Below are 25,433 nucleotides of genomic sequence, written 5' to 3' on the forward strand. Positions count from 1 at the left end.
TAAGACAGAAACCTCTGAGGTCAAGATTGTATTCAAGCAGGAATGTGTCATTGGCCTCACACTTTTCTTCATCTTCCTCGGCATCATCCTTCACCTTATCAAGAAAAAGCTTCTGAGTGGAGTGGACATTATCTCAGGATGGACAGAAAACTTTTCAACCTCAACCGGTTCAAATCCAAGAAGAAAACGACACTGATATCACTCGTGGAACTTTAGTATGCAGATAACATTGTCATCTCCATTTTCTCAAAAGAGAATCTCCGAGCCAGGCTCAACACCTTCGCGAAAACATACTGAAGAATCAGTCTCCGTGTCAACCGCAAGGTGACAAGTCAACCTCAAGGAAGGCTCGTGAACAAGAAGAGGATAAAGGAAGCGCTTCAAAGACACCCCGAAGGATTACCTCAAGAAATGCAACATTGACGTTAACACGTGGGAGACCTTTACTCGGAAGAGGCCTACTTGGAGGAACACAATTGATTGAAGGGCACAATTTTTCAAGGACACCCACAGCAATATGATGCCCGGAAAAGGAGCCAGACAAAGGAATATCAGCGATCTAGAGATCAAGGACCAATCAAACCTCTCAGAAACATCTGCCAAGTGTGCGGTCGAAGATGTGGCTCTTGGATCGGGCTCATCTGCCATGCAAGGATCCACAGAACCCATGACCAGTAAAAGGAGTTTCTTAGGTGGATAATCATACTCGTTAGCGAGTAATCACCAAAGATGAAGAGTTTATGAACACTCAATCTCTGAACTCACATCAATAGTGGCAATTGCTTTGTTAGCAGGGGATTGCTAATAGCCCTAATATTGCATCATAGCAGAAATCTGGGGAAGGAGGCAGAGAGAATACAAATAGTTATATACATATTCATACAGATAGGCTTGTAACACTTAAAAGCAGTTCTCATTAAAGCCCTCCTTCCTGTCAGCTTGTGACAATGTGCAATCTCCCACAAGTGGAGCCATTTGAATGAGATAACTTATTTCCCCCACTCCCCCAAAAGGGAAAGAACTGTACAAAACCTCGAGAATGTGTCCAAAGAGATGGGCATACACACGATGTACAGGAGCTGGTTTAGCACACTGGGCTAAATTGCTGGCTTTCAAAGCAGACCAAGGCAGGCCAGTAGCACGGTTCAATTCCCGTACCAGCCTCCCCGAACAGGCGCCGGAATGTGGCGACTTCATTACAGTAACTTCATTGAAGCCTACTCGTGACAATAAGCGATTTTTCATTTCATTTCATTTTTCATTTCACATTTATAGATACTTTGTCAGGGGGGGCTTCTCTACTTTGTTGAACTAGCTTATTTTGGTGTCTTTTCTGTAAAGTGTCAATGTACATTAACGCCAAAACTAATGCAACAGGCAGCCTGGAGTATCTCAGCTGTCCTTTATTCACTATTGTTAGGATTTTTCTTCTAATTAACTTAAAAGGTATCTTTTAGTGAGGCCTCTGAAAATGCAACTATAGTATTAAACCAGACAAACCAGGAATTCTCAACTTGGATACCTGGGGTGGACTTGAATTAACTAATCTCAGTGAAGGCAGCAATTAGCCTTGATTAGGATTGATTTTAGTTTATTTCCCTGACCAATGATTGCCCATTCTCTTTTGCCTCGCATCATCCCCTTTTTGTCAGTTCATCACTCCAACCCTTGATCTTATCACAGACTTTTCCTTCTTTGCCTGCCTGCATCACGTTCATATCTCTCATCGTTGGCACTGCATTTGCTGAAAAACAGTTAATCTCCAACATGTTCCAGTTCTGATGAAGAATTATCAAAATCAAAGGTTAAGTGAAGTTTTCTGCACACAGATGCTGTCTGGTCTGTTGAGTGTTTACCAACCAGCACTTTCCTATTTATTTCAAATTTTGAACATCTGCGGTATTTTGACATCTGAATCAAGATCAAGGATAGTGTTTAAACAAATCTTGTGGATGCTAGAGGCCTGGGAATATTTAGATCAGTGTATAGACGTAATTCAGTCTCCACCTTGAGGGGCTTTCAGTGGGTGGGGTGGGGAAAAAGAACAGAGAGAGCCCCATTACTTGTGCTGGGGTGGTGGGGCCTTGCTTGTGAGGGGTGGGGTGAGCAGGTGAATGAGGTGTTGGGGGTAGGGTTACGTTCTGTGCTAATCGGGGTGCCATCTTTAAATGGCGCCTCAATTCCAATCTCTGTAGAGCCGATCTTGTTGGAATCTGGTCTAAAAACACAGCTGTGCAGCTGGAGAGCTACATACTGATTTCTAGTCAGAGTCTGACACTCTGAACAAATATGGGAATATTCCATGCAATGTTTCATGCTAATGACCTTTCATCAGAAGAAAACTTAGAAGTACAAAGACAGGAGAAAAGTGGGGGGAATGAATAATAGGGAGGTGCTGAGATTGGCAAGATACATTAAATAACAGAAGAGTTGATGCCGCAAGACAAAGGGGTGGGGGGCTGGAATTAAATAATAGGACAAGTAAATAATCAGTAAGTGGGCCAGAAGAACTACAAACGGCAAGGTTAAATGTGAAATGAAATGAAAATCGCTTATTGTCACGAGTAGGCTTCAATGAAGTTACTGTGAAAAGCCCCGAGTCGCCACATTCCGGCACCTGTCCGGGGAGGCTGATACAGGAATCGAACCGTGCTGCTGGCCTGCTTGGTCTGCTTTAAAAGCCGGCGATTTAGCTGAGTGAGCTAAACCAGCCAGTGGATATGGGAGTTTATTATTGTAAAAGAGTGCATATAGAGATACCAGATATGTAAAATTATATATTCATAATGCTGCTTGTTGCAAGGCTTTAGGCTATGAACAACCAGTTCCAACCTTTAAGCTACAGTCACTACCACTTCTGGTGAGCTCACAAGTGGTAAAGGTGCATCATCTTCCAAAACCATCCTTGCTAACTGAGCACCAAAACCATCCTTGCTAACTGAGCACCAAAGCCATCCTTGCTAACTGAGCACCAAAGCCATCCTTGCTAACTGAGCACCAAAACCATCCTTGCTAACTGAGCACCAAAGCCATCCTTGCTAACTGAGCACCAAAGCCATCCTTGCTAACTGAGCACCAAAACCATCCTTGCTAACGGAGCACCAAAACCATCCTTGCTAACTGAGCACCAAAACCATCCTTGCTAACTGAGCACCAAAACCATCCTTGCTAACTGAGCACCAAAACCATCCTTGCTAACTGAGCACCAAAGCCATCCTTGCTAACTGAGCACCAAAGCCATCCTTGCTAACTGAGCACCAAAGCCATCCTTGCTAACTGAGCACCAAAGCCATCCTTGCTAACTGAGCACCAAAACCATCCTTGCTAACTGAGCACCAAAACCATCCTTGCTAACTGAGCACCAAAGCCATCCTTGCTAACTGAGCACCAAAGCCATCCTTGCTAACTGAGCACCAAAGCCATCCTTGCTAACTGAGCATCAAAACCATCCTTGCTAACTGAGCACCAAAGCCATCCTTGCTAACTGAGCACCAAAACCATCCTTGCTAACTGAGCATCAAAACCATCCTTGCTAACTGAGCACCAAAACCATCCTTGCTAACTGAGCACCAAAGCCATCCTTGCTAACTGAGCACCAAAGCCATCCTTGCTAACTGAGCATCAAAACCATCCTTGCTAACTGAGCACCAAAGCCATCCTTGCTAACTCAGCACCAAAGCCATCCTTGCTAACTGAGCACCAAAGCCATCCTTGCTAACTCAGCACCAAAGCCATCCTTGCTAACTCAGCACCAAAGCCATCCTTGCTAACTGAGCATCAAAACCATCCTTGCTAACTGAGCACCAAAACAATCCTTGCTAACTGAGCACCAAAGCCATCCTTGCTAACTGAGAATCATCAGCAGTGACCCTAGTTCGCTCGCACTCATTTAAAAAAAATTCATTCAGATGTGTGCAACACTGACAAGACCAACATTTGTTATCCATCTGTGTTTGCCCTAGAAAAAATAGCCAAACACTAATTTCAATCATGTCATAATAAACTAATATCTCTCTGCCTCACCTATCTGCCATCTGTGGAATTATGAAGTGCTGCCCATTCTTGTGATCTGGAAAGGAAGAAGATAGTTTAAACAAAAGCACAAGCAGGCATAATATAAGAGCATAAAACATGAAAAACAATTAACAAATAACCCATTCCGATGTTGTCAATCCACCAGATCTTACGTCTGGATTGGGGGATGCGTATGGGGTCTCGAAACAAATGGGCACCATGATCTGGAATTGCTCACGAGGAAGGCAAGTTATGATAATCTTTATTAGTGTCATAAGTAGGCTTACATTAACACTGCAATGAAGTTACTGTGAAAATCCCCTAGTTGCCACATTCCGGAGGCTGATACGGGAATTTTTGTGCCAATTTGGTTTAATAAGTTACACACAACCTTTTCAGTGTATGCAAACATATGGATGCATTCTGCAAGGATGAACATAGGAAATAAAAATATCTGAACTTTCCAATACAGACAAAATATATTACTATGATTGGCAGGAAACAAGGCTCTCTCATTAGCTGATATCCCTGAAACACATTGACAAATTTGTGCAAATGGAGGGGCTTCACAGAGGATCTCTTAAATTGTACATATTATCTGGTCTCATCGGTGAAAAAGGGGTATGGGCGGCAGGGTAGCACAGTGGTTAGCACTATTGCTTCACAGCGCCAGGGTCCCAGGTTCATTCCAGGCTCGAGTCTCTGTCTGTACAGAGTCTGCACCTTCTCAGTGTCTGCGTGGATTTCCTCCGGGTGCTCAGGTTTCCTCCCACAAGTCCCAAAAGAGTCAGGTAATTTGGACATTCTGAATTCTCCCGTGTACCCGAACAGGTGCTGGAATGTGGTGACTAGAGGTATTTCACAGTAACTTCATTGCAGTGTTAATAATGTAAGCCTACTTGTGACAATAAAGATTATTATGTGTTGCACACCTAACAAGCAAGGGCTTCATATTCATTCATAAGATTTATGCTTTTGTGTACCGTTCACCAGAACATATAAAACAGGAAACTCATCTTTGATATAGGAAAGAAGATAACTCATTTGTCACAGTTTTGAACTTTGAAGTTGAGTAATTAACTCTCTTCTGAATTCTGTATCATCTTCTGGATCTTGAAACATAGCTTCAAAAAAGAGAAATGGAAGAGAAAACAGGGAACGGCAGGCCAGTTAGCCTGACATCAGTCATCAGGAAAGTGCTGGAATCTATCATTAAGGAACTTAATAGTATTATTAGAACATGTCAACATGGCTTCACGAAGGGGAAATCCTGTCTGCCAAATTTCTTGAGAGTTCTTTTGAAGAAGTAACTGGTAGGACAGATAAAAGGGAACCTGTAGATGTGGTATATTCCCGTACCAGCCTCCCCGGACAGGCGCTGGAATGTGGTGACTAGGGGCTTTTCACAGTAACTTCATTGAAGCCTACTCGTGACAATAAGCGATTTTCATTTCATTTTTTCATTCATATTTGGATTTCCAAAAGGCATTTGATAAGGTGCCGCACAAAAGGTTAATACAGAAGATACGGGTGCATGACATTTGGAGTGATATATTAGAATGGAAAGAGGATGGGTTAACAGACAGGAAGCAGAGAGTATGGATAAATGGGGCATTTTAAAGTTGGCAGATCTACAAACCCATGCATATGTGTCTACATCAATTTTGTGCTCAACTGAGGGATGCTGACCAAGCTGGAATTAAGTATTGTTCCCCATTTTCCTCTCGCAAAAGCTGAAAGAAATGGCTATCATAGCTTCAGTACATAAATGTACAAGGCCTGCAAATGTCTTGAAATATACTATTCTTCAACTCTTTCATGTATTCTCTTACCCTCCCAACCTCAGTCTTTCTCCTGTGTGGTATTGATTCACTGCCACTGCCCTGTAAAGCTCTCTCTGTACTGGAACAATACAATAAAAAATTAGAGTGTTTGTTTAATTGAAGAATTGGATCCTTCACTTCACCCCTTTCTTCCTGTGGGGAACATACATGGCCTCCATCTGGCAGCTGACCACAGTATGTGATTGAAAACAGGAGTTCAGCAAGTGGATTGACAGGTGGAGACTTGCACCCCACATTCCCTGGCGCATCAAGCTACATTCCTGAAGGAAGCCTTAAGCAAAATATTGGTTAGAATCATACATCTCAATAAAATTTTAAGTAACATTGCCATCTAGATTCTCCAGTACTCTATTTCACACCCACCTGGTTTCCTTCCACAGAGAAAGAAGGCTAGTCTATCAGTGAGTTCATATTGGATCTCTACTAAACGTTCCGCAAGCTCATGATGCCCCGCTTGCCTACAAAACAAAGACATTTTTTTTAATGTCAAGATGACTATTTCTCCTTTTCATTGCAGTTAGTTGTTTTTGACTCTCCACACATTACAAGAATACCAAAGCACTTTACAAATTCACCAGACTGGAGAGATTTATTGTGCCCCCACAAGATTAGAAAGAATACAACATAATGTAAAATAATTAGATTGCTTTAGTAGATTATTAAAGGATAGCTGACTACCTGAACTGCTTGAATTCACAATGTCATGGTACACAGCAAACAATACACACAGTAATACACCCGATTCCACAAAAACTCTGGATTATTTTATAACTTTTTTTTGTGCTCTTCAAAATGGACGATTGTGGAGTTGACAAGATGGCTCCAGCTGGTCATATGCCGTCTTCCAGCAGTTTCAAAGTTAACAAAGACCAACACCTCAAGCATCTGGAATCTCACTCCTTACACAACAGCAACATTTAAAAAAAATTTTTTTTTTTTTTTTTTTAGAGTGCACAATTCATTTTTCCGAATTAAGGGGCAATTTAGCGTGGCCAATTCACCTACGCTGCACATCTTTTTGGGTTGCGGGGGCGAAACCCACGCAAACACGGGGAGAATGTGCAAACTCCACACGGACGGTGACCCAAAGCCGGGATGGAACCTGGGACCTCGGCGCCGTGAGGCAGCAATGCTAACCACTGCGCCACCGTCCTGCCCCCTACATAACATAAACATTATAGCCAAGCCAAGACAATGGCAAACAGACGGTTTGTCTGTTCCAGCAACTTTGAACAAAGACAGTCCTTCGCAAATCTTAAATCTCCAATAATGGTGCTGATGGCCTTAGCATTAAATGCTGTAACACAACAGTTTCAACAAGGAGGCTTAATTTAACCAACTAGATACCTTTTATTAATAATAATCTTTATTGATGTTACTGTGAAAAGCCCCTAGTTGCCATATTCCGGCGTGTATTCGGGCACATTCAAAATATCCAAATTACCTAACAGCACGTCTTTTGGGCCTTGTGGGAGGAAACCGCAGCACCCGGGAGGAAACCCACGCAGACATAGGTGGAACGTGCAAACTAGTGTTTCCAAGTAAAAAAATCAATCCTGACTTCAATTAAACACCTCATGATTCCAGCCATCCTTTGTCCAAATAGAGGAAGGTAGGAGATATATCGCATGACCTTCCCCAAGCTGCATTGCATTGTCCAGTGGAACTGAACTCCAGACAGTTACTGTTTTGACAGCCAAAGGAGACAATAGCTCCAGTTAAGTATCCTGTGCTGTCCACCATCTTACCTTCACGCTGGTGGCAACGGAAAGAACTCTGGCCCTCATCAAAAACTGCTCGAACCTTAAAACCTGTGCCTCCAATACTAACTCTCATCGTGCAAGGCTTACTTTCAAGGCCAGTCACTCTCACCTCAGGCATTCAACTCTGTTGTCTATGTTTGAACCAAGGCTGTAATGAAGTCAGGAGCTGGGTGACCCTGGTGGAACCCAAACTCAGTGCCCGTGAGCAGGTTATTGCTGAGTAAGTGCTGCTTCATAGCACTGTTGATGACTCCTTCGATCAGTTTGCTGATGGAGTAGACCGATAGGGCGGTAATTGGCTGGGTTGAACTTGTCCTGTTTCTTGTGTACAGAACTCAGCTGGATAATTTTCCACATTGCCGGACTGTTGCAGCTGTACTGGAATAGCTTGGCTAGGGGCGTGGCAGGTTCTGGAGCACAAGTCTTCAGTACTATTGCTGGAATATTGCCAGAGTCCATAGCCTTTGCAGTATTCAGTGTCTTCAGCCATTTATTGATATCACGGGGAGTGAATCGTATTGGCTGAAGATTGACATCTTTGATGCTGGGGACCTCCGGAGGATACAGAGATGGATCATCCATTCGGCACCTCTGGCTGAAGATTGTTGCGAATGCCTCAGTCTTGTCTTTTGTACATATTGATGCGACCATCAATTCACTCAAAGACACGAGTAGAAGGAAACCGAGGTTTTAATCAGCTTAGAACAGAGCCTGTCTGCGACTAGTACAATACTGTGGACCGCCTACAGGTCAACTGCTCGTTGTATTTCCTTTCAAGGGGAGGAGCCATGGGCGGAGCCCATACATGCCCCAACAATCCCCCTGTGGGTGAAGCCACACAATGGCCCATAGGTGGAGCCCACAAGGTGAACACAACATAGCTGTAACACAATGTCAGAACATGATACTAATACACGGGTGAATTACTAGTACTATACATTCACCACACATATGTGCTGGGTTCCTTCATTATTGAGGATGGGAATATTTGTGAAGTCTACTCCTCCAGTGAATTGTTTAACTGTCAACAATCATTCACAGTTTTATGCGGCAGGACTGCAGACTTTAGATCTGATGCGTTAGTTGTGGAATCGCTTAGCTCTGTCTATTACTTGTTGCTTTTGCTGTTTGGCACACAAGTAGTCCTGTAGTGTAGCTTCACCAGGTTGATACCTCATTTTTTGGTATGGCTGATGTTGCTCCTGGCATGCTCTCCTGCACTCTTCATTGAATCAGGGTTGATCGCCTGGCTTGGTGGTAATGGTATAATGGAGGATATACTGGGCCATGAGGTTGCATTCAATTCTGCTGCTGCTGATGGTCCACAGTGCCTCATGGATGCCGTGTCTTGAGTTCCTAGATTTGTTCGAAGCCTATACCATTTAGCACTGTGGTAGCGCCACACAACACAAGGGTATCCTCAATGTGAAGACGGGACTTTGTCTCCACAAGGACTGTGTGGTAGTCATTTCTACTGATATAGCCATGGGTAGATGCATCTCTAGCAGACAAATTGGTGAGGATGAGGTTAAGTATGTTTTTCCCTCTTGTTGGTTCCCTCACCACTTGTCGCAGTCCCAGTCTAGCAGCTATGTCCTTTAGGACTTGGCTAGCTCGGTCTGTGGTGGTACTACTGAGACACTCTTGGTGATAGACATTGAAGACCCCCATCCAGAACATATTCTGCGCCCTTGCCACCCTCAGTTACATCGCTTCAAAACTGGACCACAGTTAAACTTTGCTATGCAGCAGAACCCTTCTTAATGACTGTTATTTTCTGGCGTAAACCTATTCCTAATTCCATGATACTGTAAGATTCCTATGCTGGCAACAGTCACTCAAATAAGTATGCCATTACAATATAAAAATGGAAGCAAGAATGGAAAGAAAAAAAGGTTTCTCAAGGCTTAAAGATGTCCCTTCTGCAGATTGTGGACAAACTAAGTCCCATCATGTGTCGTATCCTAATTTCTGGATGCAAACTTTAATTTGTATATTGTCTGGTTTTCAGCTGTCTCAATAATGATATGCAGAAAAGACTGCCACATTTTAAAAAGTTTTATTTTACTCTAGATTATTTTCAGTTTTGTGTCAAATATCACTCCCATGGGTGAGCTCTGCTCCCAATGCACCAGAGGACAGTTTTGCCTATCTGGATATTTGGAAAGAATGGCTGGTGATCTAACAGAGAACTCTCTTGGCTAGCTGTTTTTAAAATGTTTCCAATTAAGGGGTAATTTTGATTGGCCAATCCACTTACCTGCACATTTCTGGGTTGTGGGGGTGAGACTCATGCAGACAGGGGCAGAATGTGCAAACTCCACACGGACAGTGACCCGGGGTCGGGATTGTGGCTGACTGGTTTTAATCACATCCCCTAATAGGATTTCCTTTTGAAGGTGGTAGAGTAATATGCTAAATAATTAGTAAAAGGTTAAGGTGGTAAAAGACAGGAGTATGCTGTACCTGCTCAAGCCTGTTTTGCCATTCAGTAAGATCATGGCTGAACTTCTACATCAACTCCATTTTCCTATTTTGGATCCATTACACTCATCTAAGTCATTGATATAGATTGTGAATAGCTGAGGGCCAAGCACCAATTCAGAGGTTACACCGAGATATCCTGAAAAGGACCTGTTTATTTCCATGCTGTTTTCTGTCTGTTAACCGATGCTCGATCTGTGTTAAAACATTACCCCAATCTCATGAGTTCTAACCTTGTGCAACATTATGTGCAGCACCTTATCTAAAGGCATCCGAAAATTCAAAGATACTACACCCACTGATTCCCCTTTATCTATTGTGCTAGTTACTGGCCTCTTGATCTCTGTTTTCTCTCTCCCTCCTTACTTGAACTGTGGGGCTATATTTGTTATCTTCCAATCCATGTCACATCTCCAAGGGAGACAGCAACTTAGAGCTGACAAGATATCTGTATTTGAACTGGACAGTTAGGTCCCTCTTTTAAATGTTTGGCTTAGAAACATTCAAAACCTTTTGTTGCAAAATAAATTGAACAACTTTTTTAAATAACCGGTTACATTTCTTAACAAAGGTAAAGAAGTCAGCACTATTAAATTGGTGACAAAACTGCTTCACGTGTGTACAACCATGGATTGTACAGTGTGTTCATTTGACAGTGCTGTAACGAAGTCATTGTTGCACAATATTTATATTTTTCTCAGCAGCAAAGGTAGAGACACACTTCTATGGCCTTTTCAGTTATCTAACCTTGCATTGTCAATTGGGGTCTTGCCACTGGCATCAGGGGCACCAGGATCAGCACCATATACTGCCAACAGCTCAGCTTGTAGAATTTGTCCTCCTTTGCTTGCCACGTGAAGAGATGTGTTCTCCTTTTCCTACAATGTAAAATGAATTAAAAACAGGTACTGAAGCGGTTTCAGTTTTACATTAAATAACCAATTAACTGCAACAAAACGTACATCCTCATCGGAAAGGCAAACTTTTATACAGTACATTTTTCTTGGGACTGTAGGTGACACTAGAAAAGCTACATTTATTGTGCACTCAGTACTTCCACCAAGAGGAGTAAAGTAGGCTTTCTTCGCGTGAGTGGCTTTACAATTGGGTCACTCGTTAGACCACTTCAGAGACTATGAAAACACAACCACACAATGTGGTACTTGAATTACATAGTTCAAAACAGAAGTAATGGGTAGCTATTTCCCTTCCTTGGCAGATGCAGGGAAGCAGTTGGGTTTTAAATGGCAATTTGGCAGTTTGCAGCTGTTTTCCTGCCAGATCACAAACCACAATTATTGCATTTCACGATTATAATGGTGGAATTTAAATTCAAAACCTCTGCAGCTGACAAGAACACAATGCTTTGCTTTTTTAAAAAAGAATGGTATTCTCTGCCAATTCACTTCCCACTCCAATAAGAGCGACCTCTGGTAAATCAGCTGCTGAGTGCATGGGAAAGGTCATTACACCATGGCCATTAAAAGCCAAGCGCTGGGGAGAGAATATAGCAATTTGTAAAAATTTGCATTGAAAAAAACCTTAAGTTTGCAAAAGTAAAGTATGAACAAAATGAATGACTTAAAAAAAAACACATTGCAAAGTCATTTGCTCATATTACATTTCCCAGTACTTTATTCACTGTTTGGTACGCAATCAATATATAGAGAAGCAGATGCAACATAAAAAATGCAGTGGTAACTGTACCAAAAACATTTACATTAAAGACTTACAGGGTGGAAGAAATTAGCTTGGGCCCCTAATGAGAGCAGTCGCAAGCAGGTCTCCAAGTTCCCGGTCCGCACACTTGAGTGCAATTGCTGAAATAACAAAATATACCTGAACACCAGGCAACATAGCTAGGAGCACATGAACCACAATTTTTAAGAGTTATATGTGAAAAGAAAACTTAAAGGAAATGCTTTAAGATGAGCTGCCTATTCAAATTAATTAAAAATACTTTAAATTGAATAACCATTTTGCGGGAGATCATCCAGTTGCACACTTTATTCTAGATTATTTTAAACCAGCTAGCTGCCAAATTACAGAACCTCCTCATTACAGCTGAAGTTGTCAAGAGAAGTGAGCATTTTTTTCTGATTCTTTAATATTCGCACACGTTTGGACATATGTTGATAGCAATGCTAACAGATGACAGTTTTCAGGAATGCCCTGTGAAACTTTATACATGAATCTACTACAATGCCTGCTATTAATACATTTTTAAAAATACCCTTTTGTACTGTCAGAGAATTGTCAGGAAGCAGAGGTCATTTTAAGCAATCTATGTTTGAATTGTTGGATATTCGAAATAAGGTATAGATTTGAGTTTAATTTGGCATTTGTGTGTAAGAAAGGGTAAAAGCTTAGATGCATATCAAATAAAGGTGCTTACATATACGGGGTTTTGGCTTAATTTCAAACTGCGTCTGTATTATGCTAATAGAGAATTTATAATATGAAAAACAAACCGCTTAGAGAAGGACTGAGCTGTTGCTTCGCAACCAGGAGCCACCTTTTAAGTTAGAAAGACTGTTAAATCTAGTTTTAACTTGACCCAAGGCAGTTGGAACTTTGCAGCTTACACCGGAAACAGCTCTGCCAGAAGCAGAAGCAATACAACTGAGTAATGGGAAGAAAGCAAGTCACAGAAACTAAAGAACAGATAGTTCTAGAACCAGGGAATGGAAAGAGAGGTCCCAAGTAGAATGAAGTCAGAGGGACAAAATGAACTATAATTTGAAGGTACTGTTAATTGTAATTCAAGTAAAAGGCCTAGAAAATGCAGAGTTAAAGAGAGCTGCAAGAAACATATTTAAAGTGGGGAACCAGATATCCGAGGTAAATCAAAAGTTTCACGACATCTTACTACAGCCTATGAAGCAGTAGTGTTCTGTTAGTATGGCGGAGTGCCTGAGAAATTATGTGGAAGCTTGAATACATGTGGCAATTCAAGGCAGAGGAATAAAGAACAAAGAACAATACAGCACAGGAACAGGCCCTTCGGCCCTCCAAGCCTGTGCCAATCACGTGTCCTATCTAGACCAACCACCTGTATCCTTCTATACCCTGTCTGTTCATGTGCCCATCCAAATAAGTCTTAAAGATCGCTAATTTATCTGCCTCAACCACCTCACTTGGCAGTACATTCCAGGCCACCACCACCCAACTTCCCCCGTACATCTCCACTGAACCTTTCCCCCTCTCTTTGAACTTGTGCCCCCTTGTAATTGTCGTTTGCGCCCTGGGAAAAAGCCTTCAACTGTTCACCCTATCTATGCCCCTAATAATTTTATAAACTTCTATCAGGTCGCCCCTCAGCCTCTATCTCTCTAGAGAGAACATTCCCAGTTTATTCAATCTCTCCTCATAGTTAATATCCTCCATACCAGGCAACATCCTGGTAAACCTTTTCTGTACTCTCTCCAAAGCCTCCATGTCCTTTTGGTATTGTGGTGATCAGAATTGGACACAGTATTCGAAATGTGGCCTAACTAACGTTCTAAATAACTGAAACATAATTTTCGAGCTTTTATACTCGATACCCCGTCCTATGAAGGTAAGCATGCCATATGCTTTCTTTACCACCATTTCCACCTGTGCTGCCACTTTTAAGGATCTGTGGACCTGTACGCCTAGATTCCTCTGTGTCTCTGTGCTTCTGATGGTTCTGCCATTTATTTTATAGCTCCCACCTGAATTGGATCTACCAAAATGCATCACCTCGCATTTGTCCGGGTTAAATTCCATCTGCCATTTCTCTGCCCAATTTTGCAGCCTATCGATATCCTGTTGTATTCTCCGACAATATTCATCACTATCCGCAATTCCTACAATCTTAGTATCATTGCAAACTTGCTAATCAGACTCACTACGTTTTCTTTAAAGTCATTTATATATATTACAAAGACCAGAAATCCCAGAACACCACTAGTTACAGACCTCCATTCCTCCGTCCAGTAGCAACATCAACTGGGGTCGTAACTGCATTCATCTCTTGATTATTTGAGACACATCATTGGTACATGTTTCCTTACATTACAACAGTTACCACACTTCAACAGAAATCTGTGTGAAGCATACAGACATTTTGACACAAGTTAAGAGGCTATGAATATTATTTGCAGTATACTACATTTTCATTTTGGGAATTTGATTAGTACACAAGGAGCCTCTATACGCTCAATTTGTCACACGATATCAGAGCTCAAATATTAACTTTCTGGCCACTTCATCTAATTAATTATGCATTTTTAAAATATATATTTTTATTCTCCTTTTTCACATTTTCTCCCAAATTTACACCCAACAATAAACAATAATCAGTAACGAATGCAATATCAATCCCCATATCAATAACAACGATCCCATCCTCCCACCAAACCCCAGACATTGGCCCGCATGTTAACATAAACAAAAAGGAATCACCCATAGTCACCATTAACACATACAACTCCCCTCTCCCCCCCCCCCCCCCCCCCCCCGGCCAATGTTCGATGTAATCCAATTCTCAAAAGTGCATGATGAATAACGCCCATGAATTGTAGAACCCCTCCATCCTTCCCTCACTTCAAATTTGACCTTCTCAAGAGCCAAGAATTCCAGCAGGATCCCCGCCATGCCAGGGCACAGGGTGGAGAGATTGATTTCCATCCCAACAGGATCCACCTTCAGGCGATCAACGAGGCAAAGACTACAACATCTGCCTCCACGCCCGATTCCAACCCCGGCTGGTCCTACGTGCACCACTTTGGAGGCTACCCTAAAAACCTACTTCCAGCAATCCTCCAGCTTTAGACAGGATCAAAACATATGAATGTGGTTTGCGGGGCCCACGCCGCAACATTCACATCTTCTACTCCTTCAAAGAGCCGGCTCATCCTCGCCCTTGTGAGGTGCACTCTACATACCACCTTCAGCTGTATCAGCCCCAACCTTGCGCACGAGGTGGAGGCATTCACCCTCCAGAGCACCTCACACCAGAACCCCATCTCAATACTTTTCCCAACTCTTCCTCCCACTTTACCTTGATCCCTTCCAGCTGTGCCTTCTCCTCTTCCAAAATAGCTACCCCCTTCTCCAGTCCCTCCTCCAGCAATGTGGAAACCAGCTCTACTGTGAAGCTCTGTATCTCCTTTCTAGCAAAGTCTCAAACCTGCATGTATCTAAATATTTCCCCCTGCTCCAGCCCATACTTCGCTCCCAGCTCCTTCAATCCTGCAAACTGACCCCCAAGAAACAAATCTTTTAGTGTCCCAATTCCTTTCTCCTCCCATCTCCAAAAATTTCCATTCCACTTCCTTGGCTGAAATTTATGGTTCCTCCAAATCGGCATTTCCCTTGGCCCTGCTCCCAACCCAAAGTGCTGGAAAAACTGCCTCCAAATTCTCAACAAAGCTATTACTACTGGACTCCCTTGAGTATTTTCCCGGGAAAGTCGGGAGCGGGGCTGTTGCTAGCGCCTTCAATCCCAACCCCCTGCACAAACTCTCCTCCATTCTGACCCACTGGTAATCAACCCCTATGACCCAGCTCCGTACCTTCTCCACATTCGCCGCTCAGTAATAGTACATCAGGTTTGAAAGACCCAAACCCCCTGCCTGCCTTCCTCTCTGGCGTAGCAACTTTCTAATTCTGGCTACCTTCCCTCCCCATATGAACAAGGTAATCATCCCTTCAATCTCTCTAAAAAATGCCTTTGGCAGGAAAATCGGCAGGCATTGGAAAATAAACAGACACCTCGGCAACACGTTCATTTTAACCGCCTGTACCTTACCCGTCAGTGACAGAGGGAGACCATCCCACCTTGCCAGATCAGCTTTCACTCTCCCCACAAAACTAGAAATGTTGTACCTACAGAGCCCCCCAAATCTCGAGCAACCTGCACTTCCAGGAATCTAAAGTGAGTCCCTGCCCTACAGAATGGCAGCCCCCCACAACCCCTGCCCTCACCAAGACACCACAAAATATTCACTCATCTAGATTTAATTTGTACCCAGAGAAAGACCCAAACACACGAAGCAGCTCCTGTAATCCACCTATTGACGCACTCTGTCCCAACACGTATAATAACAAGTCACCGGCATATAAGAACATGCTATGCTCTATCCCTCCCCACGCTATCCCTTTCCATACCCGCAAACTTATTTTTTTTAAATAAACATTTTATTGAGGTATTTTGGTTTTACAACAACAAAATAAACAATATCCATGAGTCTACAAACATAGTGCAAAAAGCCTGCTTCCTCCCTTACAGGTCCCATCTTTATTAACCCCTACTCTAAGGTAAACTACCCCCCCCCCGCCTTCGGCTGACGATTAATTTTCTGGAAAGAAGTCGACGAACGGTTGCCACCTTCAGGCGAACCCAAACATTGACCCTCACAAGTCGAACTTGATTTTTTCCAAACAGAGAAAGCAGCCATGTCAGATAGCCAGGTCTCCGACTTTGGGGGCTTTGAGTCCCTCCAAGCTAATAATATTAGTCTCCGGGCTACCAAGGAAGCAAAGGCCAGAACGTCTGCCTCCTTCTCCTCCTGGATTCCCGGATCTTCCGACACCCCGAAAATCGCCACCTCCGGACTCGGCACCACCCTTGTTTTTAACACCGAGGACATGGTTCACTGGCCACCCACACACCTTGCACACCTTTCTTCTATACCAAAGAACATACTCATCCAGGCCACTGTCATGTGAGCCCGGTGAACAACCTTAAACTGTATCAGGCTGAGCCTGGCGCATGTTATGGACGCGCTGACTCTACTCAACGCATCCGCCCAGAGACCAACCTCTGTCTCTCCTCCTAACTCGTCTTCCCACTTGCGCTTCAGCTACTCAGTCTGCGTGTCCTCTGACCCCCATGAGCTCCTTATACATGTCGGAGACCTTCCCTTCTCCCACCCACACTCTGGAAACTACCCGGTCTTGTATCCCCTTTGGTGGTAGGAGCGGGAAGGTTGAGGCTTGTCTACGTAGGAAGTCCCACACCTGCAGGTACCTGCATTTGTTTCCCCTCACCAATCCAAATTTCTCCTCCAGCTCCCTCAAGCTAGGTAAGCTCCCCTCTATAAACATACCCCCCATCCACTCAATTCCTGCCCTCTGCCATCTCCGAAATGCCCCATCCATCTTTCCCTGGGCAAACCAGTGGTTATTGCTGATTGGAGGCCAGACCGATGCTCCCTCCACTCCCGCATGCTTCCTCCATTGCCCCCAGACTCTCAGGACGGCCACCACCACAGGGCTGCTTGAGTACCGTGCAGGCGGGAACGGTAGTGGCGTCGTTATCAACGCCCCCAAACTGGTGCCCTTACAGGAGGCCGTCTCCATACACTCCCCATGCCGACCGTCCGCCCACCACCCACTTCCTGATCATGGCTATATTCGTCGCCCAGAAATAGTCACTGAGGTTTGGCAGCGCCAGCCTGCTCTCTCTCCGGCTCCGCTCAAGCATTCCCTTTTTTACTCGTGGGGTCTTGCCCGCCCATACAAAGTCAGTGATAACTTTGTTAACCCGTTTAAAAAAGGTCCGCGGAATAAAGATGGGGAGACACTGAAACACAAACAGGAATCTCGGGTGGACCATCATCTTCACCGTCTGGACTCGCCCAGCTAATGACAACGGGAGCGCGTCCCACCTCCGAAAATCGTCCTTCATTTGGTCTACCAGAAGGGCCAGATTAAGTTTGTGCAACCGTTCCCATTCCCGCACCACTTGGATGCCAAGATACCTAAAACTTCCCCCTACCACTCTAAACGGCAGCTCCCCCAGTCGCCTCTCCTGTCCCCTTGCCTGGATTGCAAACATCTCGCTTTTCCCCATATTTAGTTTGTACCCCGCAAACCGGCCAAATTCCCACAGAATCCTCATGGTTTCTTTCATCCCCTCTACTGGGTCCGATACATACAGGAGCAGGTCATCTGCGTAAAGCGAGGCTGTGTGTTCCACTCCCCCCACCGGACCAACCCCTTCCAGCCCCTTGAGGCTCTCAGTGCAATTGCCAGCGGCTCTATAAGCTAGCGCGAACAACAGTGGGGAGAGGGGGCATCCCTGTCTCGTCTCCCGATGTAGCCTAAAATAGTCCCGATGCCGTCCTATTCGTCCGAACGCTTGCCACAGGAGCCTGATACAGCAACCTGACCCAGTCGATAAAGCGCCCCCCAAATCCGAACTGTCCCTGTTGCTCCCACAGATATTCCCATTCTACTTGATCAAAAGCCTTCTCTGTGTCCATTGCGACAACTACCTCCATCTCCCTACCTTCTGGGGGCATCATGGTCGCATTGAGCAACTTTCTTACATTGGACACCAACTGCCTTCCCTTAACAAACCCCGTCTGGTCCTCCCCAATCACATCTGGAACACAGTCTTCAATCCTAGCGGACAGAATTTTGGAGTCCACATTCAATAGGGATATCGGCCTGTAGGACCCACACAGCTCCAGATCCTTATCTCGCTTCAGGATCAGCAAGACTGTGGCCTGTGACATCATCGGGGGAAGCACCCCTCTCTCCCTCGCCTCATTGAATGCCCTCATCAACAGCGGCCCCAATATCCCAGAGAACTTTTTATAGAACTCCACTGGGTACCCATCCGGCCCCGGGGCTTTACCCGACTGCATGGCCTTCAGCCCCTCCGCTATCTCTTCGATCCCGATCGGGGCCCCCAGCCCTTCTACCAGCTCCCCGTCCATCTTCCGGAAATTCAGCCCCCCTAAGAAGTGCCTCATCTCCTCCGGCCCAGATGGGGGTTCCGACCCGTACAGCAGACTATAAAACTCCTTAAACACCTTATTCACCTCTGCTGAGTCCCCCAGCAGTGCAAATGCAACCTTTACCTCACTCAGCTCTGCAACTGGCCCCAGATCCATACAGCAGGCATTACAAATTACGTTTGAAAAAAAAAAGCAAGAAACTTTTTTTTAAAAAAAACAAACGTTACAGCAAAAGTTCAAAGTTCTCAGTCCGACACCAGTCCTTTCCTTTTCGCGAAGTCCAGCGCTTCCTCAGGTGACTCGAAATAGAAATGTTGCTCCTTGTATGTGACCCAGAGGCAGGCCGGATACAACAGCCCGAACTTCACCTTTTTCTTTAAAAGGGTCGACCTGATCTGATTAAACCCTGCTCTTCTCCTGCCCACCTCTGCACTCAGGTCTTGATAGATCCGCAGGATGCTGTTGTCCCATTTGCTGCTCCGTGTCTGCTTGGCCCACTGTAAAATGTACTCCTTATCCAGATACCTGTTGAATCTCACCACCATTGCCCTCAGGGGAGTGGGGGGGGTCTCCCATTCGCGGCTTCCTCGCGAGCGCTCTGTGAGCCCTGGCCACCTCCAAGGATCGGCGAATGCCCCATCCCCCAGCAGCTTCTCAAACATGGCACTATGTATGCCCCAGTGTCTGCTCCTTCAGATCCCTCCGGGAGCCCAACGATTCTCAGGCTCTGCCCACGGAACACATTCTCTAGGTCCACCACCTTCTCCAGGAGCCTTTTCTGCTGGTCTCTCAACATCCCAACCTCCAACTCCACCGCTGTTTGATGCTCCTCTTGGTCAGCCAGCGCTTTCTGGATCACCCGAACTTGGGCATCCAATCTAAGTTCCAGCCGCAAAATTGCCTCTTTAATCGAGTCCAAGCAGTGCTCCTTCTGCTTAGTGAAGCCCTCCTGGATAACTTGCATCAACTGCTCCGTAGACCGCTGGGTCAACAAACCAGAGGTCTGGTCCTCCGCCATGCTTCCTCACGTGCAGCTTCAGCCCAAGCCTTCTCTGTCATCAATTTTTCAATTCACGTCCGGTAAAAAAAAAACGGGGGATAAGGTCCAAAAGTCCGACCCAAGCGGGAGCCACCAAATGTGCGACTTACTCCTTCATAGCTGCCACCGGAAGTCACCCTCGAACTTTTAAAACACGATGGCCAATGGCTCAATTGCGAGTGCAAACAGCAAGGGGGAGACACAGGACATCCCTGTCTAGTCCCACGGTGGAGAGAAAGGTATTCCGAGCTGATGTTATTTGTGCGGACACTCGCCCTCGGCTCCTTACACAGTAGCTTTACTCAGTCCACAAATCTTGGTCCAATTCCAAACCGCTCCAGAACTGCCATCAAATACCTTCATTCTACCCGGTCAAACGCTTTCGCTGCTACCAATGCCACAACAGCCTCTGTTTCCTTTCCCTCCGCCTGTACCATAACCATGTTCAATACCTTCCTAATGTTCGAAAAGAGCTGCCTCCCTCTCACAAACCCCGTCTGATCCTCACCTCTCACCTTCGGGAGGCACACCTCCAGCTTACCCGCCAGTACCTTCGCCAATATCTTTGCGTCCATGTTTAAAAGTGATATGGGCCTATACGACTCACACTCCGTCGGACCCTTTTCTCTTTTAGGCAAAAGAGAAATCGATGCCTGCCCCAAAGTTTGTTGTAACAGCCCCTTTCCTATCACCTCCTCAAACATCCCCAACATCAGCAGTGCAAGCTTATCCTTGAGATTTTTTTTTAATGTTCCACCGGAAACCAATCCGGCCCTACCACCTCCCCCGACTGCATCCTCCCAATCGTATCTTTCATCTCCTGCTCCACTATCGCTCCTTCTTATGTAGCTCTGTCCCCCTCCTCTAACCTCGGGTACTCCAGCCCATCTAGAAATTCCTGCATCTCCCGGCCTCCCACAGATGGCTCGGACCTGTACAACCTCTCATCGAATTCCTTAAAGGCATTGTTAATCTGTTTTCACCAACATCCCTGCCCTGTCCTGCACCTGGACAATTTCCCTTGCCGCAGCCTCCCTCTGGAGCTGAGCCGCCAACATACGTCCCACCTTCTCTCCATGCTCGTAAACTGCATTCCTTGCTCGCCTCAATTGACGTACCGCCTTCCTGGTCGATAGTCGGTCAAAGCTCAGCTGAAGTTCCTTCCTCTTTTCAAACTTCGCTGGGTCCCCAACTTCTGCATACCTATCTACCTCCAGCATCTCATCTATTAACTCTCTTCTTTGTCTAGCCTAGCCTTGAACGAGATCACCTCACCACCGCCTTAAGAGCCTCCCAGATAACCGCCTTCAACATCTCACCCGTGTAGCTGAAACCTACATCTTCCTCGATTACTTTTTCAATTTTGTCACAGAACCCTCGGTCCCCCAGCAGTCCCACATCTAACTTCCACCCTGGTCTCTGTACCACCCACTTCTCCAGTACCATATCTACCCAATGCGGAGCATGATCTGATATTGCAATTGCCGAGTACTCTGACCCCTTAACCCCGGCTAGCAGCACCTTCTCCACCATGAAAACGTCGATCCACGAGTACACCTTATGGACCGCTGAGAAAAACAAGTACTCCCACTCCCCTGGGTGCAGAAACCTCCAAGGGTCCACCCCTCCCATTTCCACCATTAGCCCAAACAACCTTTGCCCCCCCCACCGACATTACCACCATTAGCCCATACAACGCCTTTGCCCCCCTAGGGCAGCATGGTAGCATAATGGTTAGCACAATTGCTTCACAGCTCCAGGGTCCCAGGTTCGATTACCGGCTTGGGTCACGGTTTGATTCCCGGCCTGGGTCACTGTCTGTGTGGAGTCTGCACGTTCTCCCAGTTTGTGCATAGGTTTCCTCCGGGTGCTCTGGTCTCCTCCCACAGTCCAAAGATGTGCACGTTAGGTGGATTGGCCATGACCATTTGCCCTTAGTGTCCAAAATTGCCCTTCGTGTTTCGTGGGGTTACTGGGTTATGGGGATAGGGTGGAGGTGTGGGCTTGGGAGGGTGCTCTTTCCAAGGGCCGGTGCAGACTCGATGGGCCAAATGGCCTCCTTCTGCACTGTCAATTCTATGACATTAATTATGTATTACAACTGAATAAAAAGGTATATCCAGCTCTCCCATTGGCTCAGATTGCAAGCCAAACAGAACAGAAATGGCGTAGTAAAGAATTGAAGCGGAGTTGGCTCATTTCAACTAAGGCCACAAATAAGGATGCTTCGAATGTCTCCAGTCTCATAACTTAGATAGAATGAAAAATTAACCAGTGCTTTCAGTTGTCAATATCCTTTGCAAGAAAGTGAACGGTAGCATTGTGGATAGCACAAATGCTTCACAGCTCCAGGGTCCCAGGTTCAAATCCCGGCTTGGGTCACTGTTTGTGTGGAGTCTGCACATTCTCCTGCTCCGGTTTCCTCCCACAGTCCAAAGATGTGCAGGTTTAGGTGGATTGGCCATGCTAAATTGCCCTTCGTGTCCAAATTGCCCTTAGTGTTTGTTGAGTGGGGTTACTGTGTTTTGGGCATAGGTTGGTGTGGGCTTGGGTAGGGTGCTCTTTCCAAGAGCCGGTGCAGACTCAATGGGCCGAATGGCCTCCTTCTGCACTGTACATTCTATGAAAATATAGGGCGGGATTCTCTCAGCCCGGGGCCCGGGGGGGGGGGGGGGGGGGGGGGGGGGCTTCAGTCCGACCCGGGGCCCTTTGATGTGGCCTGGCCCGCGATCGGGGCCCACCAATCGGCGGGCCTGCCTCTCTGGCTGGGGGCCTCCTTTCTTCCGTGCTGGCCCATGTAGCCCTGCACCATGTTGCGTCGAGGCCGGCGTGGAGAAGGGAGCCACTACGTATGTGCGCGTTGGCACGATGCCACTGCGCATGTTGGCACCGGTGCCACTACGCATGTTGGCACCGGTGCCACTGCGCATGCGTGGCGCTCAGTTCACGCCAGGATCAGCAGCTGGAGTGGCCCACTGTAGGGGTCAGAATTGCTGATCCTGAGGCCATGTTGACACCGTCGAGAAACGCAACGGCGTCAACATTTAGTCTCAGGATCACAGAATTCCGCCCATAAGGTTAAGACAGGAAGATATGTTGCTGCAATTTTCTTAGTGATCAAATATGCTGCTGGCACTCGGTGTTTAAGTTTACTCATGAAAATAAATACTTGGTTGAGGTGCCAGAGTGTGGGGCACTGGTAGAACCATATCCTCACATGAAATGGTATGCTGAAGTCAAAAGTGGAGCAAATTAGAGGAACTTTTAAAAAATCTGCTTGTGGTGAGATGTTGACCCAGAATGCTGAATCTACAATTACGGATGCTAGTATCTGGAAAAAGAACAGAGGACACTAGAAAAATTCAGCAGGTCTGCCAGCATTTATCAGAAGAATCTCTGGACTCAAAATGCTGAACTCAATTTCTCTCCTGATGGCGCTGGTAGACCTGCTGAATTTTTCCAGCATCCTCTGTTCTTGTTGGGGAAACCGCAACCCTTATCTGGTGTGGTATTTTGAAACTGCGGAGCAATACACAAAGCAGAGGAAAGATACATAGAAGGGTGTGGGAGAGAAACCCAATCAACTTAGTTGCTTTCAAACACCTTGTAACTGCTTAGGTACCACTGCAAGACATTTGAAAGCAAGTTCCCAGGATCATCACAACTGTGGCTTCACAGCACCAGGGTCCCAGGTTCGATTCCCCACTGGGTCAGTGCCTGTGCGGAGTCTGCACGTTCTCCCCGTACCTGCGTGTGTTTCCTCCGGGTGGTCCGGTTTCCTCCCACAGTCCAAAGATGTGGTTAGGTGGATTGGCCATGCTAAATTGCCCTTAAGTGTCCAAAACGGTTATTGGGTTATGGGGATGGGATGGAAGTGAGGGCTTAAGTGGGTTGGTACAGACTCAAATGAGCCGAATAGCCTTTTTCTGTACAAAGTGTAAGTCACAAAGACAAAACATTTTTTTCTCCCTCTTTGGTCTACAAGATTATGGTGGGCAAGCACTCTTTCACAGGGTGGGGGGTTAGTCACCAGGGGGCATAGGTTTAAGGTCCGTCAAGCAAAATTTAGAGATGTGCGAAGGAGGTTGTTTTTTTTATGCAGAGGATGGTGGAGTACCTGGAAGGCATTGCCAGGGGAGGTTGTGGAAGCAGATACATTAATGGTGTTCAAACTGCATCTCGACAAATACATGGATAGGATGGGTATAGAGGATACAACACTAAGTGCCGAGGGTTTTAACTAAGGTTTTAACACTAACATGTGGTGCCATGACCGGTGCAGGGTTGGAGGGACGAAGGGCCTGTTCCGGTGCCGTATTGGTTTTTGCACATAGCCCCAACAGATTTTAAATGTGCTGTAGCCATGCTGGCCACGCAAAATGGACACTGAGCCAAACTAAAATGGAAGGCTGCTGGGAAACAGACAGTTCAGCCAGAACAGCAGTCTGCAAAGAGCAGTTTGCATTCTGCAGCAGCAGAAACCAGTTTGGGCTCAGGTGAAAAGACCTTAGCTAGGTGCAAATGGCAAAACGCTTTGCATACTAATGAGGCCATCAGACTTGAACACCCACACAATAGATACATTTGGTTCTGAATGGACACATTCCAATCAAGACCCAGACATCGAGGCACCAGAAACCTCCAAACAAAAGGACATAAGAAACGCCCCCTCCATCACGGAGACCCCCTCGCATTGGGGAATTAATCCAGTATCGATAAGAAATTGATCCAATAGGTAGAGCCCGCCCGAGAAGAGGGAAGGACAATGGAACCCCTATAAAAGATAGGGACCTCGTGTTGTCCGGTCTGTTAAACCTGTGCTCCGGCCCCGACTGACACCTGGTATCCTGACTCCAGCCGTTGAGCACCAGCCGCCGAAACCGTAAATTCAACGCTCGCTACGCGATCCAAGCCCGCTAGACTCCCAAGTGCCAGAACGCTTGCTGAAGGCTGCAGACAAAACCAGGACGAAGGCCTCGTTCTCTGACCTTGCCTGTTCCTGTTAGATAAGTATTCTGTTTGCTTATGTTTAGTTGTAGCTTAGTCTCTTAGTGTGTGCATGAGTATTTATTATTAACTGTATAATAAATATTGATCGTTTGAACTTGACTAATCGGTGTATCGTCTTTATTACTTTGAACCCTTGAGGAACTGTGTTTCGTGCAACATTTAGTGGCGACATCCGCCGGGACCCTGTTGTAAGTGGAAACACCACAGTGTCCAGGACCCTGAAATTTGAATTAGAACTCCAAATTGCAGAGAAAGAAAGAGATCACAAGTATTCAAGGTGTTCAAAATAATAAGCGAAATTCGGAAGTGTGTTTAGTGCATGCGTACTAACAGGGCTGTAAGGTAAAACTGAAAGCTTTTTGTTGCGACAAACTTTCGGTAGTTTTGTGATCGGAAAATAGCGTAAGCCGTACCCTTTTCACGAAACACCACCCCAGCAACCCCCTGTTCCAAATTATAAAAAGAGAGTCAGAGGAAATGGCCATGCAGGCAATGGAACGTCTGATGGATCCAGCAAAGTTTGTGGTCGCAGCGACCAGCAGCAGTAGCAGGGTAGGCCAGTGTC

General features: G+C 45.7%; 1 protein-coding gene across 16 annotated transcripts in view; it reads right to left on the minus strand.

The window, feature by feature from the left end:
• git2a (G protein-coupled receptor kinase interacting ArfGAP 2a) overlaps positions 1-25,433 on the minus strand; it is a 130,380-nt gene that overhangs the window by 66,328 nt on the left and 38,619 nt on the right. For all 16 annotated transcript variants that reach the window (XM_038817417.1, XM_038817248.1, XM_038817333.1 and 13 more), the window contains exons 5-8: positions 11,839-11,925; positions 10,853-10,983; positions 6,222-6,316; positions 4,024-4,069 (exon numbers count right to left, since the gene is read on the minus strand). In XM_038817417.1, coding sequence (XP_038673345.1) covers positions 4,024-4,069; positions 6,222-6,316; positions 10,853-10,983; positions 11,839-11,925 — 359 coding nt within the window. The remainder of the gene's footprint in view (positions 1-4,023; positions 4,070-6,221; positions 6,317-10,852; positions 10,984-11,838; positions 11,926-25,433) is intronic.

This window comes from Scyliorhinus canicula, chromosome 1 (genome assembly GCF_902713615.1).
Source record: "Scyliorhinus canicula chromosome 1, sScyCan1.1, whole genome shotgun sequence".
NCBI lineage: Eukaryota > Metazoa > Chordata > Chondrichthyes > Carcharhiniformes > Scyliorhinidae > Scyliorhinus > Scyliorhinus canicula.